The 18,089-nt window shown below is 49.2% G+C and overlaps 1 protein-coding gene across 1 annotated transcript in view; it reads left to right on the forward strand.

Annotated features, from left to right (window-relative positions):
• Positions 1-17,419, forward strand: part of MDGA1 (MAM domain containing glycosylphosphatidylinositol anchor 1) — a 148,375-nt gene extending 130,956 nt beyond the window's left edge. The window contains exons 16-18 of the mRNA XM_036380252.2: positions 5,930-6,060; positions 6,704-6,812; positions 7,940-17,419. Coding sequence (XP_036236145.1) covers positions 5,930-6,060; positions 6,704-6,812; positions 7,940-8,031 — 332 coding nt within the window. The 3' untranslated portion in view covers positions 8,032-17,419. The remainder of the gene's footprint in view (positions 1-5,929; positions 6,061-6,703; positions 6,813-7,939) is intronic.
• Positions 17,420-18,089: the final 670 nt, after the last annotated feature.

The following is an 18,089-nucleotide window of genomic DNA, read 5'->3' on the forward strand; positions in this document are numbered from 1 at the left end:
CTCTCTATGCTAACAGTTTCTCTAATTAGACTGGTGGATCAAATGAGCAAAGGAGCTCAAGCATAGCTCCATTGTGAGTCTGCTCCTGCCATATCACCATCTGCTCTCTATGTACACAGACAGGTGGGGATATGCTGGAGAGAAGGAGCTATAGCTGTAGCTTCCCTGCCTTCCTCCCATCATTCCCCATCATGAGGCAGCCATGACAATATCACTGCACTTACCCCACTGTCTGCAGGGCCCAGGTCCCCCCTGCCCAGTGTGTCTCCCCAGGAGCCCAGCCATATGTCTGCTTTGTCTTTTTGGAGTGTTGTTGCTTCTCTGCTGGCACATTCCCTCCATCCCAAAGTTCCCGTACATGCCAGACTGGTCAGATAGATAGTGATGGATCATAGATCAATCTGTGCAATTGGCTTTGCCATGTCAGGGAATATTGCTTCAAGCCCATCCTCATTTGATGATGGTTTAGGAGGTCAGAGGTGGAAATGTGTTTGTTTCTTTGGGTTTTTGAAATCCACAGTTAACTCCAAAGAAAATTCCCTGTAGCCACATATAAGTAATTTTCACAGGTTTGCTGTAGGGGAAACATTGCCAATGAAAACTTACTTTATTGCTGTTTATATCCCCAGAAAGTCCTAGACACAATGGGAAACAGGAGGCTTTGATTCCCCTGATTCCTTTCTCCACAGCCTCCCTACTGTACCAGAGCTTGGAGTGTCCCACAGCAATCAGCTGGCAGCACAGGCTGAACATTCTCCATGCCCCAATGCAGATGCCTTGTGAATAGAGGTGGGATCATGGAGCTTTCCAAACTCTGACCAGGATGAGCTCTCTGAACCCTCCTGCTCTGAAGTTAGCGAAGCGGTGGCTGCAGAAACAGGTCTGTGTAGTGACCCTAGGACTGGACAGAGGGGACCCTGCACACCAAGATGAGAACAGTGACAGACGTAGAAATAAAATTTCTCTGTAGTCAGAAGTGGAAAGCAGCTCAGAGGCTTTAATTGTCTTACTCCTCATATGTTAATGTGTGAAGCATCCTGAGAGACTGTGAATGAGTAAATACACCCTACCATGGCACAAAGACAACTTACATTCCTAGAAATTATGAGTCAGTACCAGTTGGTATTATTTCTGCATCTCTATCTGTGCTACAATTGTTTTTGCACCCTCTGCTCTCTAGCTCTCAGAGCAATAACTTTCCCCCGAGCTCTGTAACCAGGCTGATGCTGACTGCTATTCATTAGCATCCATTTAAATGAGAGGGAGAGAGACCTGTGTTTGTTGTGGAGATTATAAACAGTAATAGGTTCTTTCTGGAGACTGTCACTGGGTCCTGGTATGTGCCTGCACTGAGCTCTGGGCTTTTAGTTTCTGATCAGTGGCATTAACATTAAACACTCAAAGAAGTGCTTAGAGCCCCTGTTAGAAAATATAAGAGCTCTTTTCTCCCTGGATTGGTTTTAGCCCTCATTTTGGGTCTACAGGTGACTCTGCTAAGCTGTGTAAGGTCAAATTCCTCTCCATACCATGAATCTCTTTCTAGCTACTGGATGTCTCTTGCAATCAGTCAGCTTCTTACCTCAATCTATCTTGCCTGCACTGGAAATGCCATGGGAATTTCCATGGGGGCTTTCAGCCCTGAATTCCCAGTTGGGTGCCAAATCTAAACTGGAACTGCAGCCGGGAATTCTCATCCATAGCTGATCTCCTGAGATTGCCCCATACTGGAGCAAGGATCTTACAGGAGTGCAGCAGGCAGATGCAGTGAGACCAGGCTGCATGCCAGCTCCTGGCTGTGGATCCAACAGCCTTCCCTACCCATCCCATGGAGCTCTGCTGCACTTGGCATGGCACCCCATCTCTCAGTGTGTAGTGTCACCCTCCCTTTGCTTCCTGACTGCTCCAGCTGCCTGCCTCCCATCTGAGCCCTGTAAACTGAGCTGTTCCTTAGCCTTTTCCCCACCCCATCACCCTGCATTAATTCCCCAAGCGAACTCCTGAGGAACCCTCTACCTTCTCTGCCATCCCACACCAACTGTGCTGATGGCCCTGTCCCTGCAGGCCCTGCCTCCCTCCCACTGCTCCCTGCACCAGCTCTTCTGGAGCTACTCTGCAGTTCAGTGTGACAGTGAAGTCCCCCTCCTGTGGAAACTGAGTGAATACTTTTTTTTGTTGTTGTGAGAAGGTAACATTTAAAGGCATCCCTTGGGTTATTCTATCTGGCAGCACAGCTGGTCTTTTGTGTGACTGCCAGTCTTTTGAAATGCCAGCTCTGGTCTTCAAGGCAGCCAGCAGAAGGTACAGCTGGCTCTGCCTGTAATTAATTCCTCATCACTCATCACTTGCCTTTATTCTCCCTTTTGACTGGGAAGAAAGAATAATACAGGTTACAAGACAAATGCAAAGATTGCCTTGTATGGGAAGAGGTAACAACAGGATTCTTGGTGTCCTGGGATTTCCCTTTTGTTTGTCTTTCTCTGGTTGGCTGGAGAGATATAGCAGCAGATAGATGGTCTAACTTTTTGTGTGCCTCACCAGCAGGTGCCCTTAGAAAGTGCCAGGCAGGGGAGATGGGGAAGGGGCAACAAGGAGAGAAATAGGGAACAAAACTGTCCAGCTGGCTCTGAACTCTGATAGAGGAAAACAGGCATGATTGCAGTGTGAAACCAGGCAAAAAGGGTGACTGCAGCAACTGGCACTGATGGGTCTTTCTCATCTCCACTGATGAGAAGTTGGAGAGCAGGTCACACTTCAGCTCTTCTTCAGTTTGTAGGCACTGGAAAGGAAAATGACTTGGAGACTCCCATAGTCCAAGTCTGCAATCTTTTGTGGTTCTGCCTAGAGTGCAGATCTGAAGGTTCATTTACAGGTACGTCCATCACAGGCTATGTGCCCTTAAATTTACTGGCTACTGGTGGCAGACTGACACATGGTAGAAGGGAGTAAAGTAGAAGAGCTGCACAAACTTTAACATCTACAACACTGTGGACTCAGTTCAGATGGGATAGAGGTTTCATATCCAGGAGCCTCTTCCATGCCTCCCAGAAGCATATTCCCAGTGACAGTGTTAGTGGAAAATGGAGGTATTGTAGTTCCTTCCCAGTCTCAGGAAACCTCTGTAACTTAGCAGGGATTGCAGGTAGGGCTGTGAGAGCTGGCTGCCCTTCACAACTCTGACTGGCTTCTAAGATAGCCATGGGATTGCTGCTCCTCTGTTTTGACCTTCAGTTTTCCATGTGTAGACAGTAGTGAAACACTGCATGTTGTGAGTAGATAAGGGAGATTCCTTTCCAATTGTAAACCATTTGAAGAATGCCTGCTCATATTCAGTATTGTTGTATTATGGAATTCGGGGGCCAAAAGGTTGTTTTTCCTGATGCTGCAAGGACACGGAGCTGTCAGCCAGGATGTGCTCAGGCTTGGTTTGGGTTTAGGCCAGGCATTCACATCCAGTGCTTTGGAGGCACTAATTTGCATTCCAGATGCTTCTCAGGGTTTCTTTCTATCTCGCCTTTGCTTTTTTCCTAGGGCGTCAAAGTTCGTTTGCTGCGTGATTTGTCCCAGTGCTGACTACTCAGCCAGGCTATTGTGCAGCAAATCCTAGCTACAAGTCCCCAAATGAGGATAGAATAGACAATGGTTGTTTTTAATCCTTGCTTGCTAGCAGCTCCATATTAATTCTTCATTTGCTCTCAATCCCTCACCTCACCGGCCCTGGTGTCTGTAATTAGCTGCTCTGAACACACTCCTGTTGACATTGATCTATGGGGTTATGTAGTTCCTGCCTGAGCTGTCAGTTTGGACAAGGGGCTCCATGAGGGCTAGGTGTCCTTAGAGAGACTTTCCTTCATAGGAAGCTGCTGAGGGCAGGGAAGATGCCAAGAAATCAGCAGCTCAAAGCTGGTTTTGCCAGAGATTCCTATAGTGACTTCTCTTATCTGTGGCACTGGGTTTCCAGGAGGGAGAGCTCACTGGCTTGGATCCCCCAAGTTTGTGGGGGGACCAGTGCCATCTGGTCTTGAGAGAGAGAAACAAGCTATTTTTATCCTTGCCCTGGGTTGTGGTGTACATCCCAAACTGAGTACCACCAGGGAAAGGGATTGGATTGCTGTCTGTGTCCTGTCAGGCCTTCATCTAGTCTTCTCAGTTCGCCTTACAGTTAATGCTTTTGAATATTTCCAGAAAATGTGTTTTCTATCCTCATTTCACTAAATTATATACATATTTAATTTTTTAACCTTTTCTCGTAAGTCATTCACTAAGAATCTAAACATTTCATCATCTTTATCATGATCTGAACTCCCTGCAATGTATCTCTCAGTTTCTGACAGCTAGGTGCTTGATGGGAGTGTTTCCAGGTGCCTGTCCTTCACACAGTGCCCCTAAGGTGGATGTGCCAAGAATGAAGGATTTGGGGGGATCGTGTGGGAGGGAGGTTATACAGGAAAGTCTGTTTCCCTGTCTCTTCCCCTGACCTCATTCTGCTGCTTTTCCAAAGGGCATAGCCATGTGGGAAGGCAGCATCCCAAGTGCAGATAGACTACAGATGGATAAGTAAGGGTTACTATTTCCTCCATACTCTCAGGTGTAATATATCTGTGTATGGAGACCAGAAACCCTGATGAGCAACAGCATGACTAGACTTGTGATTGATTGATTTCTTGAGAAAAAAAAAAAAGTGTTTCAGGTCAACCCTGACTGAATGTTTAGCTTCTTTTTTTTTTCACTGAAGCAAAAAAGGAAAATAAGTAATCTGAGGGCATGCTAACAAAATGTTGCAGTAAGACAAACTGAGATGGTTTTGTGAGTGGGTGTAGGATAGGAAGCTGTGACACTGTTTTCAAAGTGAGAACTGGAAATGCTTTGAGATTTGTTGGCTTTGATTTTGGTTTAATGATAGACAAAACCTTTTGGGAATTGCTTTTTTTGAAAGAACTTGAAGTCGGCATTGATTTGCAGGATCTTTGTGAACCTCTGAAAACATTGGGCTGGGATGGTACCAGGTGGTGTGGAACAGGCAACGCTGTCTGGTGCTTCAAAGAACAGCTGCTCACTCCAAGGCTGCTCCCAGAGCAAGTAGTGAATGAGGACACTGGTTATATTTCCACAGCTGATGGCCAGGGAAAGAGCAGGGAGAGCCCTGTTAGATGCATTGCATATTTCAGGTGTCAGTGGTGAACAGGGGGAGGCAAATACATGTTCTGGGGTCCCCATTTCAAGTGGAATGTGGAGAAATTGGTGAGGCCCAGCAGAAGGGCATCAGAATGGTCAAGGGCCAGGAGCAAAGTCCTTAGGAAGAGAAGTTAAGGGAGCTGGACTTGCTCAGTCTGGCAAAGAGGAGGTTGCTATTGACCATTGGCCCCCAGCTGTTTCAAGGGCAAATTCAAAGATAATGTAACCAAAATCTTTTCATAGTATTAGATTATATGATAAGGAACAGTGTCCACAACTGGTAGTGCTGGAGGTTCATACTGGACAGTAGAAAAACTTGGTTTCCTCAGGGAAGTTCAAGATTGGCCAGGCAAAACCATGCTGCCCTCATGGAGGGCAGGAGACAGCTTCAAGCAGGAGGTTGGATGGGATGCCTCTGGAGGTCCCTGGCAGCTAGCATTTCTGCCACCCCCTTCTCCTGCCACCCCAGCCATGCTGCACACTGCTTCTTCCTCATCCTGCTCCTCCTTGTCTGGGTCTGTGCTTCTCTAGGAAAGGCCAAGTGGATGAAACATTGCCAGTGGCACTTACCCATGAACACAGGAGAAAGCTGGCTCCCCTCAGAGATGGCCACTGCGGCTCTGCAGGCTGTCTCTGGGCCAGCTGGGGCTTACAGCCGTGATTTGGGGCTGAGCCCAGAGCTGTGCCAGGAGCCAGCCCAGCAGGCAGGCTTGGGTGCCTGCCCCAGCATGCCAAGAGGGCTGTTTCTCTCCTACAGGCTCCCTGAACCTGCTAGTTCGCGTGAGGAACAAGCGAGCCATCGACACCCAGGTCTGGTCCCTCAGTGGCAATCGGGGCAACGTCTGGCAGCAAGCACATGTGCCCATCAACCCCCCTGGGCCCTTCCAGGTAAGCCAAGCCCACTTTCAAGGAGCCATCTGCCCATGTGCCATAGATGTAGATTTCCTGTCAGACATCTTCCTCTGAAGCACAGGGGCTGGTGGGGCACAAGGGAGGGCACTGGGAGCTCTTGTGAATATGAGCAGGGCATCTGCATGTGCTCATCGAGTTGTTCATGTGTACCTAGACAGTGGGCTGCTTTTATGGCTGGGGTTCTTACCCAACAGGCTACTTTGCTGTTGTAGGGCTGTTTGTGAGAGCTGCCCTGTATAGGCTGGTCAAGTTGTGGCACTGTGGCAAAACGCCCAGTGTGCTTTTGGACACTTCAAAATAGTAAATGAGAATGTTGTTACTCTTGCAAGTTCTGTTCAGTATCGGTTGGCTTGTTAGGGCAGGACACATAATAAAGCAGAGCTCTAATGCTCATTTATTACTGCACAGACGCTCAGTACAAAGAAGTTGGTCCTATAAACAGTGGGATCTGGCTTTCCAGAGCCTATGAATATTGGAGAAATGGGATGGAAATAATTCTCTTGTGGTCCTGATAAGATCTGCTCTGTGTCCTGCTGACTTCTGCAAAGCCCTGCAGTGCAGGAAGGGCCCCCCACACCTGCAGCCTCACGCTGGCCTCTCTCCCATGCTCTACTTGTAGATCATCTTTGAAGGTGTCCGGGGCACAAGCTACGAGGGGGACATTGCCATCGATGACGTCACTCTGAAAAAGGGAGACTGCCCAAGGAAGCCAATTGGACCGAATAAGGGTGAGACTGTGTCTGCCTCAGAGGCAAACAAGCTGGTAGGAGTGCATTCACACACTGCACAGCTGATTTCAGAGTACACTGATGTGTTGGTGGGACTCAACGGGATGGTTGACCCCACCAGCAAAAGTCACCAGAGGGGCTGTCAGACTCTTGGGCTTGTTGTATACACTAGAGTTAGCAGGAGTCAAAGGAACAACCACAGCCAGGAGGTGTCATCCCCAATAAGATAAGGACTTCTGCAATACCTCATTTCCTGGAAACTCTAGTTATGGAAGCTTTGAAAGGAGAAGGACCTTCTGCAGGCATTAATGGCCTTTGTAGTGTTAAGTCAGTCCTACTCTAAGAAAAAAAACAATCTGCTTTTTGGAACAAGGGAGGACTCTGCTGCTTTCCATTGCCATCTGAGCAGAGAGGCAGAGCCAGGCTAAATCCCACCAGCCCCTTTCCAGTCCACCCACATAAACTGATGCCAGCACTGCAGTGATGGAGACAACTCCACTGTCACTAGGGTGCACCGTGGATTGAAGCCCTGCTGAGGTGGGTGTAAGCAGTACGTAGGCATTGGGTGGGAATCCCTGGTGTGCCATCTGCCCTAGTCCTGTCTGTGCCCTCGATAGCATGCCCCAGGTGGGCCAGACAGCAGATGTTCAGGGTATGCAAACCAGAGCCTGACAGGCACTTGAAAGCAAGGTTCGGTTTGGTTTTTTTTTTTTCGAAGCAAGAAAACCTTCAGAGTAAGAGTCGCTTCTAGCAATTTTCTTAACTCCAGAGATGAAGAGGGAAACAAAAGTCAGAACACTCTAAAATTTTCAAAATTTTAGGTGCAGTTAAAGGTCTCTTTAAGCCTAGGATATAACCATAACACATGAGAGTCTTTTGTTTGACTTGCGTTGAAAGTTCTGGGGAAGAAAGGATTGGATTGCAAAAGAGTCTAAGACTCAACCTTTTTTTCAAAGTTAGTTTTGGGGAACCTTGAGAATGTCCAGGAGAGGCTCAAAGTATCTTCCAAAAGATCAGAGAACTCTCTGTCCTTCAGGGTGGGTGAAGACATAGATGTGTGCTGACTTGTTTGATGAGGTCTGTATCTGTCCCATCACTAATTCTCTTTCTCCCTTCTTGGCTGACAGCGGTTGCTCTTCCAGGAAGTGGAGTCCCAGCCCTGCACAGCCCTTGGCTTTGTTGCCCATTGACTTTCTTCCTTTACGTGCTGCTCAGATGATGGCAAGCGAGCGCTCCTGTCTTCGGACCAAGACATTCCTGCTCCTTTCCTACTCAGCCACCTCTGCTCCTTCCTCCCCTCCTCACTGGCACACCAAAGTGTCCATATGTTACCAAAGACTGACAGGCATGACCATGCAAAGGGATCTGGTTCAGAACTGGAGCACTCCTTGAGAAAGTCATAATGTCTAGAACAAAATTTAAAAATAAAGACAAAACTTTTTTTAAAAAGCACGTGCACGAGAGAGAATGAGAGAGAGAGGAAGGAAAGAAACACACACGGAGAAAAGAAGGAACGAAACACAAAAAAATGGGAATGAAGAAATGTGAAGAGCAAATGAAAGAAGAAAAAAAACCACACCCATGTTTCCTTGGGAATGTCGGACAGGGCTTCCTCAGGGAAGTGCGAACTTGTTTTAAACAAACAAACAAAAATATATTAAAGCACAAATTTCTACCAGAACAGTTACCTTCTTTGCTGCAGAGCCCACAGCTTAGTGGATGATATCCTGCAGTACTCCCCTTGTCTCCTCATGCTTTCCCACTGGCTGGGGCTGCCCCGCTCTGGCTGCAGCACCGGCCTCGCCTGTGGGGCAGCAGCTGCCCCGCGTGCCAGTGGCCAGAGCGCCTTTCCTCGCACCGCATGTGCTTCAGTGTCTCCATCCATCCACATCTCCCAGGCTCTCATGTACTTAATTGCCCCCAGTGTGGTTTGCTTTGGCCTTTCCCCACTGCTCTGTGATTCTCCTCATCCCCCAGCCTGAAGAAGATGGAGCAAGGAAGGGACCGATGGCATGGACCACGCTGAGTGGGGAAGTCCTGTCTGGATCCAGCTTCAGCACGGGCCTCCAAGAGCCTCTGTCTGTCTCTCAGCACGCTTGCTGGATAGGGATCAGGTCTGAGCTGCAGACAGAAAATCTGGTCTCTCTGGGGCTGAGGGATGGGATGTGACAGGATGGGACTGGAAGGGTGGAGCAGTTGCACATTGGCTTCCCCCTGTGAATATTGGGATGGCAACTGCCTCAGCCCTAAACCCACAATTGCTTCTCTGCCTGTATTTTGTTACCTATTTACTTTGGTTTTTATTCCATAACATCCTCCACCTCAAGTTTTCTGGATTATGGAAAGATTCAGGCATTTAAATGTTCTTTAGCCAGGCAAAGAACTGTGCTCATGACCCAACCCCTGGGCTGGCAGTTCAGGCAGCCCCAGTGCTGCCCTCTCATCTCCCAAGGCCTTTTACATGCACAGTGCATTTGCTGCGGTGTGGGCAAAAGGTAGCAACAGCATCACTGCTCAGGGCTGAGGTTGCTGAATTTTGTCAGCACATGCAGCCACACAGGCACACAGCTTCCACTGCCAGGGCAGTGGGCAGAGGAGCTGAAAGGTGAAACAGGCAAGAAACTGCTCCAAGAAGGATGCAGGCAGGAAGTTGGCCCCAAAGAGGGCTTGTGCTGAGCTGTGGCACTGTTTGCCACTGAGGAACAAGGGAGCAGGGATGGGGGAAATTCACCTTTTTTTTCATGGTATTATGAGTGGGTAAAGCTGGTGTTTCTGCTGCAGACCTGCAGCAGATCTGGCCCAACCTCTTCAAGGTGGAGGTACATGCTGCTCCAGATGAACCCCCAGGAGAAGGATTTGCCCTGCACCAGCCAAACAGGAGCTGTGATAGCCTTGTTGCATCTGGAGGCAGCTCTGGGCATGAGTTACCTCCCTGCACAGGGCAGAGTTAGCCCCACAAGGCTGTGAATTGGGGTTTACTAGCCCACACTTGCAATTATTTAAGTGTGACTCTCCCTCCTAAGGGATACCCCATCCAAAATCCTTACCTGGAGCACCGCAGATAAGATAGCTGTTTCACTGAAGAGCCAGTACCCATGGCACCTTACCCATTTCTGATCAATATATCAGCTTCTCTAAGACAGCCATGTTTGTCTGAAATCACCTGAATGTATTAGCTGCCTCCTGCATTGCTCAGCTCCCAGCCATGGCTGGGGCCTCATTGCCTTCACTGATGGAGGGGGAAAGTTCTTACTTAACTCCCAGCCACCATCCCAGAGAGAGAAAGGACATCAGGTCTGGGGGACAAGGGGACCTTCTTCACAGGAGGCCTTGCAAGACAGTGGGAGGGCATGATAGAGGTCTCCCCAGCTCATTCTGCTTTTCTCCATTTCCAAGAATTGGGACTGTGTCTTTTCTGTCTCAACTCCTCCCTCCAGAGCCCAGATCTCAAATCACAGTGCACATTTGACCAGGAAAGCCATGGCTGTTGCCCAGGGCCAGGCAGCATCATGGGATCCAGTGGGTGCCAACAGCAATTCTGTGTCTTGCTGTCTGTGGCCATTTTCATGGGCAGCCAGTGCTGCCTTTTTAGGCTGAGCTCTTTCAGCCCTCTGCTCTTCTTTTCCTCTGTGTTTGTTGGAGGTCAGAAGTCATCACCCCACTCCTGGTAGGAGTCCACTTCCACTCCTAGGAGAGAGACTGTGCTTTCCAGTGGTACTTGGGAGCTTCACAATGCTCCTGATCTGCCAGCAGCAAAACATTTGTATTGCATTGCTGGTTGCAGGAGGCTTCTGCTGGGCAGAAGGTGGAGACAGGAGTGCTTCCCCATCAGTAAGAATAGCCCAGGGCAACCATCTCACCCTCTGAGCTCTGAGGCAGAGGCCCTTGGGGATTTGCTTCTACAGAATGCTCAGCCCAGGTTGCACAAGCACCCAGGTTTTGCTGGTGTTTAGTGGGCATCAGAGGTGCTGTGGGGCTGGGGAGGTGCAGCCTGAAGGTTCAGGATGATGGACAAAGCACTACCCATGAGGCGAGTGTCAGCAAAAGGGCGCCACACTTTTAGAAAGGGACGCCTGCAGGGAGGGAGTCCATGCCCTGTTGCCAGCCCCTGCGAGGAAGGATGTAAGAGCCTCGCCACACCAATCCATGGCACAGGGAACAGGAAGCCCTTTGGTGGCTGTAGGTGTAGGGCAGAGCAAGGAGGTTGTCCCAGCCAGAGATGAAGCCTTCTCCTGCTGTCAGGTGTCCTTCAGCTTCAGTAAAAGTCTCAGGAAGCCCCTTCCCACTTTGACCTCTGCTCTTTTATCTCTGGCTAGAAAGCAGCTGGTGGTGAGTTTGGGGTAAAGTCATTAACACAAGTGCCCCTGCTTCTCAGAAGTGTTGAGGACAACAGGAGAGACTTCATTTCCCTGGCAGATGTGCTGAGAGATGGTATCAGGGCAAAGAGGCACTTCAGCAGCAAGGATGGGAAGCTGTGCAATGATGGGATGGAGGGGAGGCAGGATCCCTCTTCTTTGAGGGTAGTGGTACTTGTGGTTTACTACCCCCATGCTTGAGAGGCAAGTCTCCTTGTGGAGGTAATGCATCCCAGGTGAGATGTAAAGCCATGCTCCTTACCCCTTCCAATTAAAGATCCCTTCACATTTTTCACACGGTTCTGGCTAAATTACAGTCCTTAAACTTAATTACTGTCTGTCTTCTTAAATATCTGTTGCAGTCCCAATGTTATGTTTTTCTTCCTGATGTTTTATGTTGCTCTGTGCCTATGAAGTAGCTACTTTATTCCACTCCAGAAGTGGCTGCATTTCAGCAATGGTGGATATTATTCCTGTATATAGTATGAAAGTCCCTGCAGAAGAAAAGTGCAATATAAATTTAAGACACTGCTTTTATTTACAAGGAGACCTCTGCTTGGTAGTTGTAGAAATACATTAGGAAGAATGCTGTGTGGGTGTTAGCCGATATATACTCAATTTCATTTTTTTCAGGGTGTACAACAGAAAATATGTGAGTGTGCAGGCTCCTGGGTATAAGTTGTAGATATTAGAAGTAGTGAATGCTACTGTGTAGTTACAAGTGGGGCATACAAAGAAACTTACATTTGAAACCTCTTTTTGTAGTTGCTCATCATATTCTGAAAAATACACTTTTTAATTTTAATTTTCTACATTTCAGTGCAAGTCCAAATAGCAAGTCATCAACAGAACTTTAATCCATGGCTTTTAACAATATGAACATCAATTCCTGATGCTTGCCCTGAAATGCAGTTCCTGGCTGGTAATAATAATAGACTATTTTTCTTCCACAAAGATCAGCCACTGGAAAGTGATGGACCTAATATGTTCCATTTGATCTGGAGTTAAGTGATTAGGAGGACCTGAGTGCAACTCTTCCCAGCTGTATGAGAGTGAAAAATTGTTTCATGTATATGAAAAACTTTGCATAGTGCACAAATGGTTTGAGAACTGCTCATGGGTCCCTTTCAGCTCAGCAGATTCTGGGATTCTGTGATTGGCAGGCACACAGAGCTGCTCCAGCAGAGCTGCACAGTGTGCTGCCTGGAGAACAGCTGTAGCAACAGTGATAGGGTTCCCTTCTTCTGGGAACGAGTTTTCTTTTGGAAAGAAATATGGTAGCAATCAGGGAAAAATTGGTGGGGGGGAGGGCTTCAGATATTTAGACTGGTAATTTTTTTGCAAAAATAATTTAGAGATATGAGAATGAGTTTAGTAAACATGATACAAATTGTATTTTATTCCCTATTGCTATCCAAAGTATTGAAATTTAATTTCTATCTATACAAAATCCTGTGGGTGCACTACTTCAGAATTACAAAAACATTGCTTTACTACCAAAGGGAGAGCAGAGTCTGGATTCCTCCTCCTCCTCCTCAGCCTTTCCCTATCACTGTGTTCCAAGAAGGGCCCAGCTTTTGGGTTGGTGCCAGGTGCTTCTCAGCCTGGGGGGACAGTCAGTGGTGCTGGTGGGAGAAGCATCTCTACACCACTGCCCTGAGCCTTGTCTCCAGCATGAAGGGGCTCCCTCAAGGCACTGTCAGGAGCAAGGCCTGCTCCCCATTAGCTCTCAGCGAGGCTGAGGCAGGGAATTTTGTCAATGGGAATTGCCAGGGGTTCCTCGTGCTGCCCCAGGCAGGGACAGGCAAAGGAACCAGGGCATTACTCCATGGGGTAAATGGTGTCACCTCACCCGACTTGAAGAGACAAACCTTTTTGTTAAAACAGAGAGCTCAGGAAGCCGCTGCTTCAGGATGTTGCTGTTTTAGTCACCTTTGTCTGTCAGCACCATGCAGATATCCATTTTTCTCTGGAAATGCTGCAGCACCCCTTTGCCTCCTGGGTGCCTTTGGGTGTCCTAGCAATGGCACAGAGGAGCATATCTGTGGCATGTCACTGGAGCATGTCACATGGACTCTGTGCCTCGAGCTGGGACACGGTGCCACTGCCCCTACTGATGCCCAGCTCTTGCACCCAGGGGGAAGGACCTTGCTTTTCAATGATGACAAGCAGGTGCACTGTGAGTATTTCCTGTGCAAAGGATAGGCTTCCTGGCACTCCTGGCTTTGGGAAAGACCACTCTTGGTCCTTTAAACTGCCCCAATATGTTGTGTTTTCCAGGTTGCCCTCAATGGGGGTGCATCCCTGTTTGTAATGACAAGCGTGCAGCAGCAGGACCCTCTGCAGGCTGTTGCCATAATTGTATTTGCTTTGGCCCAACTGATAGCTGCTCATCCTGGGACAAAAGGCTTTTACAGAAGAAAAGTGCTGGAGAGCTCTGGATATTGCATTTTAACCTGATCACATGGTAATACCTGGCAGCTGCTGGTTTCCAGCAGGGAGCTGAATGGCCTTGGTACACCCAGCATCCCAAATGACGGCTGTGGTCCATGGGTGTTTTCAGTTCTTCCCTTGGGATTGAGGCACATGTCGGTTTGGCTGACCATCTGTCACCACCCAGCACACCACAGGGGATTTTGGGGTCTTCTGATGGCTACTTATAGTTTGGTATGGTCGTATCAGACCACTTGTGCCCTGGAGGGTTTAAACACCCCAAGGAACACTGTGGGACAGCCCAGGGCCGCTTTTGACCAACCCACCATCCCAGAGAGGGGGAGGATGCAGCTTGCAGGCAGCTGAAGTCTGCAGGACAACCTCTTGGCCATGGAAAAGCAGTGCCATCCCACTCCACTTTGTCTGAGATGTGTGCTTGACACCCAGACCCTGGGCTGTGATTCAGGTACATGCTCAGTGGCTTTGCCATCAAGGATCCTTTCTCAAAAAGAGAGAGACCTCCAGAGACAGAAAGCAAGTCAGCAGGACATACTGTGTCCCTGTGCTATGGGGCTGCAGGGAATGGGGGCTGGGTCCAGATCACCTAGATCTGTTCTGGCACCTTCTCCATCTTGCTCCCTGCAGCCCTGGCAAAGCCTGAGGGGCTGGTGGGGCTGCCTGGGTGGTGGTGGTGGAGCAGGAGCACTTCAGGACATGTATTGGCTCCATCAGGGACCTGGTGTGGGTCATGTCCTGGCTCCATCAGAGGCAAAGGAGGGCTCACAAACAGCCCCATGCATGGCTGAAAGGATGGAACAGAACTTGTCTGTGTTCTCTGGAAAAGGAGAGAGGAAAGATGAGCTCCACAGTGCCCTGTCCTTTGTTTCACTGATGGCAGGCAGCAGGCCCTGACCGGAGGCTTCTCAGATGCTGGGCAAGGAGACTAAAGAAAATCCTGAGACCAGATTTCCCAGTAAAATGCACTAGTCCAGCTCCAGATCCTCAGCACATCTGTACATGAACAAGCCAGGCAAGCCACTCTCCTCCCATGGGTGATCCCTGAGGAAAGCTGCAAAGGGCTGGTCCCAGCTCGTGAGCACTGTCCTTCTCTCTGCTGCCTTTCATGGTGAGGGTTTTCCAGATGGGACAGAGAACTAGGGAAAGGGAGAGATGCTGTCTTTACTGTTGCAAAGGTAGAGCTGGGTGATTAGAGATTTTTGTAGAGAGCTGTGCAAGTCTCTTGTAAATCCAGGTTTTGCTGGCACTTGCTACAGCCTATAAACAATTTGCTCCTGTGGAATGAGACAAAATTTTGTGCTTCCATTAACTATTGTTCCAAAAGGAAATTGGGCTATGAGTGTTTGACTTAGAGTGGGATTTTTACCCCCAGGATGGCCTAAATTCAGTATAAGACAGGGCCAGCTGGACAGCTGTCATACAGTGCCAGTCCCCAGGCAGTGCCAGTGCCCAAAGCCCATAGTGATGGATGTGCCTTATGCTGTAATGGCTGGGCCCTTGCCTGAAGCTTGGAGCCAAGTGAAGGATACCTGTCTGCTCTGCCAGCCATGTGCATCTGTCCTGCCTGCCAGCCAAGTCTGTGGGAAGATGAAAGCTCCCCTGCTGCTGCTGCTGCTGCTGTGAGCCAGTGGGGATCTGCTTCGCCTGGGGAAAATGGGCTCTGGTCCTGCCATGTCGGCAGTGAAGTGGCTTCCAGTTGTGTAAAGCCCAGCTGTTACAATGGAAAGATGCTCCAAGATCTTCAGAAGTTGCATAACTACAGCAAGCCTCAATTCCTCAGCAAAGGCAGGCTCTGAGTAGGGGCTGAAAGGTGCCAGATGTCAGCAGTCCTGCTCGGCCACTGAGTGAGCTGCACCTCCTTTGTTCTCAGCATTCCAGCAGCTCAAAGCTGAGCCCAAACTAGCCAAGAGCAAGTGCAACCCCACTTCCTCCTCTGCATTGCAGCCTCTGCAGGCAGGCACCAACAGGTTTTCTTTTGGTGACCCTGACAAGCAATGTGGTGCTGAGATGAAGCTGTTTCCAGGTGCTGCTTGCACTGTAGGTCTGGCACTGGTAAGGTGTTTATCTTAGCAGCTTGTAGAGGAATCAAAGCCAAAAGCTGAGCTGTGGGTGTGTTGCAGCTGCCAGAAATGCAGCAGGGAGAGGATAGGGCCCCTTTTACTGGTGGAGTCCCCACCTTTCCCTTCCCCACAGTCCATGCTCCAGCTCAGAGTACCTTCAAAGGTGGGGCATTTGCTATATTATGTCTCACTGGGCCTTGTTCTCAAGAACCAGCTGTGGGTATCAGTAAACAGAGTAACAGACAGGCTGTTACTCTCATGGTCAGCTCAGGCAGCACCTAGACTGTGCTGAGAGGAGAATATAGATATCATTCTGTCTATAAAATGCCACAGGCATTGACTGGACTAGTGTTGGGTCTTTTGTATGGGTGACAGCACGAACCACAGAGAGACTGAGCAAGGGACTGGTGAGCACTAGACATTTCCCTGGGAAAATTCAGATGCTGATGAGGAAAGGTATTTACAGACTTGGAGCAAAGCTTTCCTATGCCTGTAGCATCCTGAGATCCTGAGACAAGAATACTCTCTGAGTTTGCTGGAGGTGACCTTTTCCTCTCGTCAAACTTTGTTCTTCTCTGCTGCCCATCCCCAGCTTCTCAGCACATTAATGTAATTGCTGGTGTTAAAGCTGGGTAAAGTGTCAGTGCTTTCAAATAGATGAGTTTGGCCTGCTTTCCAGTTTTTGGGATCTTCTAGTTGTATCATCTCATTCCACAGTAGGGAGTTCCACAGCATGCATTCATCTCAAGACATTCCCTAAAAGCTGAGAATGCTGCAGATACGTGGTTCTTCTTCGTGGTTTTAGTCACAGCCCTTGCCTGACAGCATGGAGACAATCTCTGATCTCTGGATGGAATGGGAACTTTGGTGCCAGCATGGTTTTGCTTGGGTCCTTTTCCTCAGTCAGAACCATCCTGCCTGTATCACAATACACACAGCAGAGGAAAGGGGCCATCATCCAAGATACAACTGTCTCATGGGGAAACAACTGTGACATCTGCCTTTGGCCAGAAGTGAGCATCAGACAGTGATGTCCACACTCTTTCTCACTCCATCCCCCTGCTCCTTACTTGCCCTCACCAAGTGTTTCATTTCCAACTGGAGAGACAGCAGCAGACTTCATCCCTGGATCCCATAGAAGGGGATCACACCAAAATCCCGTCCTCAATTTATGGGGTGCAGGGAGAACCAGCTCAGGCCCAACAGTGAGCCACTTCAGTGGGATCTAGTTTCAGTGGACTGCATCACCTCACATGTCCAGGTCACCAAGGCCAGTAAGAAAGTGTTGGTTGACCTGACAGAAGTGTGGAAACAGCCCCCCAAATGGAGTGACAGACAAAGTCTGTGTGTGGGGGGATACTGTGGAGGAGGGAGGGGGGTCCTCTGGTGTCTCTTGGGTTTTTTGTTATCAGTCTCCTAGGTGGGGATTCTGGGACAGAGCCTCATCTCCACCCACCCCCCTCATTGCCACCATGTCTTGTCCCATCCCCACTCCACATCTCATAGCGTGCCATCGCCACCACTGAGTGGAGCTGGGACCCTCTTGCCACCATGATGCCAAGCTGTCCACAACGTTAAAAGCACAAAACACAAAGGGACTGAACTGATCCTTTCAAACAGGGTGAGATGTTTTATAAGCATTGCCTCATCCACCACCTCCCCCCAGCCCCAGTGCACCCGCCGTGTAACCTACAGACTCTCAGCGTGGATTGTTTCATTCAAATAAAGCTGCAGTACTCCAGTGGGTGAGCCTGTGTGTCCCTCTCTCTGGGGTTGGGGTGACAAGGTGCAGCCTGCAATTGGTGCTCACAGTGGCTGGGGCAGGGAGGAACTTGTATTGCTTCCCAGCACTGAGGCATGTGCCAGTGTTTGACCCTGAGTCTTTCCCAAAATATCTGATTAAAAGTCCCTGGGGAAGACTTCTCAGATTTGCTCAAACCCCAGCACAGGGGCTGGGCATAGGACATGGCACAGGCAGGTTTGGGGCAGTGAGTGCTGGGGAACCCTGTGAAGGGAGTGCCTCAGAGCCCACCCCTGATGTTCCCTTACCGAGCACTCCTGCCTTTTCTAAACCTTTCCTTCCCATCCCAGACCTGCAGCTGTTGTGGCTGCTGGCTTCTGATGACACTACTCAAAACTGGTTCTTTTGTCCTTTGCTCTTGACTTCTCCCTCAAGAAAATGAGCCAAGGCAGCAGCTCCAAAACTAGTAGGTGTGAAACAAGCCAACAGCCCTGGGCTGTCAGTGTGGTGCCGAGGCCCATGCTGGTACTCCCCTCCACCCCAGGGAGGTGGGTCTCCAGCATGGGTCCAGCTGCTCCATGGACCCATCAGAGAATGGGCAATGCCAACATGACCCATGTGATGCCTAAGGTGTTCTTGGGTAAATGTATCTTCTCTGCCATGAGATCTG

Source organism: Molothrus ater, chromosome 3 (assembly GCF_012460135.2).
Source record: "Molothrus ater isolate BHLD 08-10-18 breed brown headed cowbird chromosome 3, BPBGC_Mater_1.1, whole genome shotgun sequence".
Classification (NCBI taxonomy): domain Eukaryota; kingdom Metazoa; phylum Chordata; class Aves; order Passeriformes; family Icteridae; genus Molothrus; species Molothrus ater.